Below are 5668 nucleotides of genomic sequence, written 5' to 3' on the forward strand. Positions count from 1 at the left end.
ATACAATTAATTAAAAGTCTGTAAGTAAAGATATTTCGTTTGATCTCATTCCACAACTAACTGTAAAATTAAATAACTTACTTTTTCTAAGGCTACTTTAATTTTCTGTACTTCGACAGTTGCTGAGTCATTATAGAAGCTGACAGTGACTTCTAAAATTTGTCCAGGTACAAATCCACTAACTGGAGTTTTTACACGGGCGTGTAAAGACCCCATCTTGAATACGCAGAAGCAACAAAAATGTTGGTACTCTTCATCATCGATACCAACCTGCAGAAGAAAATATATTTAAGAACATGCAGGTCTTCTTCAAAAATTTTAATAGAAACTAATTCTATAATGGTGAAAAGATTTTTTTATAATTTATATTCATATAATTTATCATTTATCATTTATCATTTATAATTTTGACTTGCAACACTGATTTTTTGAGAAAAAATATCAGTTTGAGTCAGAACAGAACATTTTTCAAAGCAACATTTTAAAAAGAATTATAATTATAAGTCCTTAACACAACAGAGCACAAACTTGCAAAATAAATTAATTTTGAAACAAGTATTTTAATTTTCCACCCAAAAATATCAATTTCCAAGAATAAATGAAATATTTATACTTTTTTTAATTGATTTAAAAAAATAATTAAAAAAATTCGATTTATATAATTAAATTTTAGGTTAAAAAAATTAATGTTCAACCAAACAGATGAATTTTCAACTGAAAATATGGAATATTTAATTGGAATAACTTAAATTTTCAGATAAAAAAAATTACTTTCTACAAAGAAAAACTAACTTTCAACAAAAAAAAAAGGAAAAATTGATTTGAAAAAAAGACACAGGGTGGCCGTTGAAATAGACGAAATAAATTCCCGGTCATTTCCCGGTTCGAAAACATTTTTCACAGTCAATGAAATTAAAAAAATGGAACACTAAAGCTAAAAAATTTTCTATATGAGGTGATAAAAACTGAACTGCAAATGAAAGCACTTAAAGTGGAACTGTTAAATTTTGAACTTTTAAAATTGAAATTTAAAAGTTTTTAATTAAAAAATTTTAAGGGATTTTAAGCTAGAAACATCAAATATTGAAAAATTGAAAATTTTTTAACTGAACACTTCTGAAATTAGAATTTCAATTATTTTCTTTTTAAATAGTTTAAACATCCTTGGAAAGCTTCAAATTTTATTTAAAGATCCTGAAAATTCTAGAAGTTGTTTTAAATTTTTAGTTATTTTTAAAATTTTTTCAGAACTTCTAAATATATCTCAAAATGAATTGATTTTTTTCTACACTTTTCAGAAAATCCTGCAAATTTTAGAAAATTTCTTTACAATTTGGATATATAAATAATAATTGATCATTTTTTATTTGTAGGCGAAATTTGAGTAATTTTAAGATATGTAGAAGTTGTAAAAAGATTCAAACTTAATGTAAAGCATGAAATTATAGCATAATACAAAACAAAATGTAGATTTTGGCAGACTTTAAACAAATAAATTAGATTCCTTCCAAGAATTGTGAAAGGCTTCAAAAGAATAAAAACATTTTCTTAAGATTCCTAGAAAAATTAAAAATAATTTTTCATTTTGAAAAAATCTTCAACCAAAAAAATTAATTTTTAACAAAAGAGTTTAACTTTTAATCAAGTAATTTTATTTCAAACTTAAAAGATAAATTTTCAACTAGAACGATAATTGTTTAACTTGAATACTTGAAATTTCAAACAAAAAGAAGCATTTTTAAACAAGAATATTAACTTCCAAAGAAAACGATAAGCTTCTACAAAAAATATCGAATTTTAACAAAATGCATGGGTTTTCAACGAAATATTTGAATTTTCAATTTAAATTTAAATTTTCAATTTAAAAAGACAAAGTTTCATCCAAATGGTTGAATACAAAAAAAGATGAATTGTTAAAAAAAAAATAAAAACTTTTTACAAAGTATATAAATTTTCTGTTAGAAATCTAATTCATAGAGAAAAAAATAATTTTTAGCTGAATACTTCAATTTTCTACTGGAATATTTCGATTATTAGTTAAAAAATTTTTATTTCAACAAAGTACAAATATTTTCAAACAGAGATAAATTTCCAGTTAAGATGATGAATCTTCAACTAAAAAAATTAATTTGCAACAAAAGATTTTAAGCAAGTATACTACCTCTAATTTAAAAACTACTTTAAATATCTTCTTTATCTAAAATTGGAAAGAGGGAGATAATGATTGTTTCTGTATGTTTGAAATATCATGAATTCAATTATCAAAATTTAAGTAAGCGAAAAAAAATCTCAGAGCAAAAATTTTCAAAAGGTTTTTTTTTATAAAGAAAAATAATAAAAATCAAATAATAAATTATGATTTAACTTTTACTTAAAATTTAATTTGCCTAAATTGATAAAAATGATTAAAATAATGAAATCTTGAATTTTTCTACGATCAGAAATAAATTCCCAGTTTTTAATGAAATTTCCGGTTTCGAAAAAAATTACATGTTATTTGGAACAAGGAATTTTCCAAAAATATGATCATTCTAACTTGGAAGAAGGCATTTCCAGAAAAATTATCATTCTAACTTGGAGCAGTACATTTTCCAAAAGAATTAAAATTTTCAGGTCAGGAAAATTTCAAAAAGGAATATAATTACCAGACCAGAAAAATTAAAAATTGACCGTTAGGAAACCAGGAAATTACCAGAAATTATTAATTTAATTATTAAATTAGGATTAAATTATTTTATATTCATAATAGTATTAATAATAATATTATAATATTAATATACAACATTATCATTATATTATATGAAATTTAATTATTAAATTAATTGACTACACTGATTATTTAAACTAGAAAATTAAAAAAGTTGATAATAAGCTTACCGCTGCACGTAAACTCTGGTTTAGATCATATGGCGTTAGCACTTTAAATTTCGCTCTATCAAAGGGATTGCATGAGTCAGAATTTTCTATAAAAGTGGCTGTTACAAAATACAGAATCGATCCAAATTTATGTTCGAAGGAGCAGGGAATGTTTTGTGGCAACGAAAAATTGAAGGGGTAGACATTTTCTCCCGCAGTTAACTGCCTCACAACGTCATCTGCAAAAATGGTATGGTATAAAATTAAATAATATAAAATATACAAACAAAAATGTGGAAATTTTTCAATTATTTCCATCAACATTGGGACTTACTATCTGTACTTCTGATTATATAAAATATACGTTCGAAATAGGTTTCGAGGGCAGTAAAATCTTCTAAATACGTTTCTTTGCGACCGTTTGTATTTTTTCTTTTTTTTTCCTCGAACCATCGAACGGCACATCTTCCTTCAACTTTTATTGAAAGTGCTGTAAAAATTATTTAATGTGAAGTATGAAAAAATGCGCTGATATTAGAAAGATTTGCATTTCAAATTTAAAAAGAAATCAATAAATAAAAAAAAACTATAAAGAAATATAAAAATTTATATGACAATTCCAGGTTTTTTCAGGGTATCTGAAGTATGTGAATTTTGCGACTTTATAATAAATAATGTTATTTTTTAGTCTTTGTAAATATCTTAATGTGCAAAAATAAAACTATTAATATTTATAATTTAAAAAAGTAATAACTAATGTTTAGTTTAAAGGTTTGAAATAAAAAAAATCATGTCTTGAATTTGTCCCTCAAGTCCATGAATTTGAATAATAGTTGAAACAAATTTTTATTTTACCTTCCTATACTTCAAATTAAGTTTATATTATTTTAATCAATTAATTAATGTTAATTAATTAATTATAAACAATAATTCATTATTGATGATAAATTTTTAACTGCAAAGGTGAATCTTCAACCAAAAGTATACATTTTTATCTGAGTAGTTGCATTTTTAACCAAAAAAGGTTTTAATTTAACAATAAAGAGGAGTTTCATTTTTAACTAAAATAATTAATTTTTATCTGATATTATGAATTTTCAATTAAATTTATGAATTTTTAGCTGCAATAATTAAATTTTAAACCAGCAAGATTAATTTTCTATAGACAAAAGAATTTTGAATAAATTACATAAATTTTAAACTAAAAAGTTTGAACAATGGGTGTGATGCTATTGCAAATCTAATTTTATTAATTTTTAGTTTATATTTTCTCGTTTCTAAAATTTTTTAGCTCAGTAATTGGATTTTTAACTAAAAAAATATATTTTTAACAGAAAATGGAGCAGTTTAATTTTCAATTAAAAGAATTAATGTGTAATATAACACGATTTTTCTACAAAATAGTTTAGTTTAGTACTATTAAGTAGTTAAATAATCTAACAAATTGTTTAATTTTCAAGCGAAAAAGACGAATTTTCTACAAACAGTTCAATGTATTGGGAATGGTGGTTGACCATTTAGTCATCTAGTGCCGAAAACTGGAACCAGAAAGAGTAGGTACAATTTAAAAGACGTATTTTAATTTTGGCATAAAGTGTTTTTACGATTGTTTTGTAAAGTTTAAAACAATGATTGAATACTAAAAACAAATCTTCATAAAAAAATCGTTTTAGATAGAAATACAATCTTAAACGGCGAAAAAAAAACACATTTTGGTCAAAAAGTTTTTTAATCGAAAAAAACAGCTATTTCACTATTTCATGTCAGTTTTAATGCATTGTAAGCTTAAATAAACTATAATTGAAGTATCTAGCGACAAGTTTTATTCAGATTATGCAAAAAATATGAATAATAGACGATTGGAATTGAAATACGAATTCTAACCTAACTTTTAGATCAGATTTTTACATAATAAATATTTCATGTCTAAATTATTTCGATAAAAATGATTTTCAAAGAAATGAACTGGAACCATTTTTTGACATAACCTAGACATTTTTTGAACCTAAGAACTTTTTTTATATTTAGAATATCTGCAGGTGTAAAAAAAATGTATTGAAACGTAATTTAATGTCAGTTCTTGTATTTCTTGAAGTTTGAGGCTGATATTTTACATATAAAAAAAGTTCTTACGTTGAAAAAATTTCAAGCTACAAAGAAAATATGTCAAAAACTTGCCCCAGTTTTAATTTCTCTGAAAATAATTTTGAAAATTTTTCTGATACATTTCCCAAAATTTCAGTCCGATATTTTATTAACAAAAAGAGTTCTCAGGGTCAAAGAAAATTCAGTAAACTGTAAAAGTGTGGTCGGTAATATAGGTATTTGAGTGCGTCACGGGCCCTTAAAATGCATTTTTGAAATCGCACCTATTCTTTCTAGTTCGGATTTTTGTCACTAGGGCTGAAAAATGAACAGAATAGTGTGCTACATTGTCGGTGTACATGAACACTATTTACAAAATTAAATTATAATTTAATCGTTTCGCCTTACATTATCGCAAATTCGTCTTATCTTATCATAACTGCGCCTTATTCCATCGCAATTTCTCTTTACTCTATCGAAAAATTCGCCTTATTTTATCGCGAATACACATTATTTTATCGCGAATGCGCATTATTTTATCGCGAATACGTCTTACTCTATAGCATGTATGCTTTTTTTCTTTCATAGCTATCGTTTTACTGTTTCCTCTCTCTCTTTAACTCTACCCATTGCCCTTTGTCCTTCTTATCTCCACGGTTGCCACCTCTTCTCTTATTCTCATTTAGCAAAATTGACATTTTCTTATCTTCTAAAGATAATTATTCTA

General features: G+C 24.5%; 1 protein-coding gene across 1 annotated transcript in view; it reads right to left on the bottom strand.

Moving 5' to 3' along the window:
• LOC117178487 (arrestin domain-containing protein 17-like) overlaps nucleotides 1-5668 on the bottom strand; it is a 48108-nt gene that overhangs the window by 21019 nt on the left and 21421 nt on the right. Inside the window, exons 3-5 of the mRNA XM_033369913.1 lie at nucleotides 3191-3346; nucleotides 2878-3095; nucleotides 82-270 (exon numbers count right to left, since the gene is read on the bottom strand). Of these exons, the coding sequence (XP_033225804.1) occupies nucleotides 82-270; nucleotides 2878-3095; nucleotides 3191-3346 (563 nt within the window). The remainder of the gene's footprint in view (nucleotides 1-81; nucleotides 271-2877; nucleotides 3096-3190; nucleotides 3347-5668) is intronic.

Source organism: Belonocnema kinseyi, chromosome 8 (genome assembly GCF_010883055.1).
Source record: "Belonocnema kinseyi isolate 2016_QV_RU_SX_M_011 chromosome 8, B_treatae_v1, whole genome shotgun sequence".
Classification (NCBI taxonomy): domain Eukaryota; kingdom Metazoa; phylum Arthropoda; class Insecta; order Hymenoptera; family Cynipidae; genus Belonocnema; species Belonocnema kinseyi.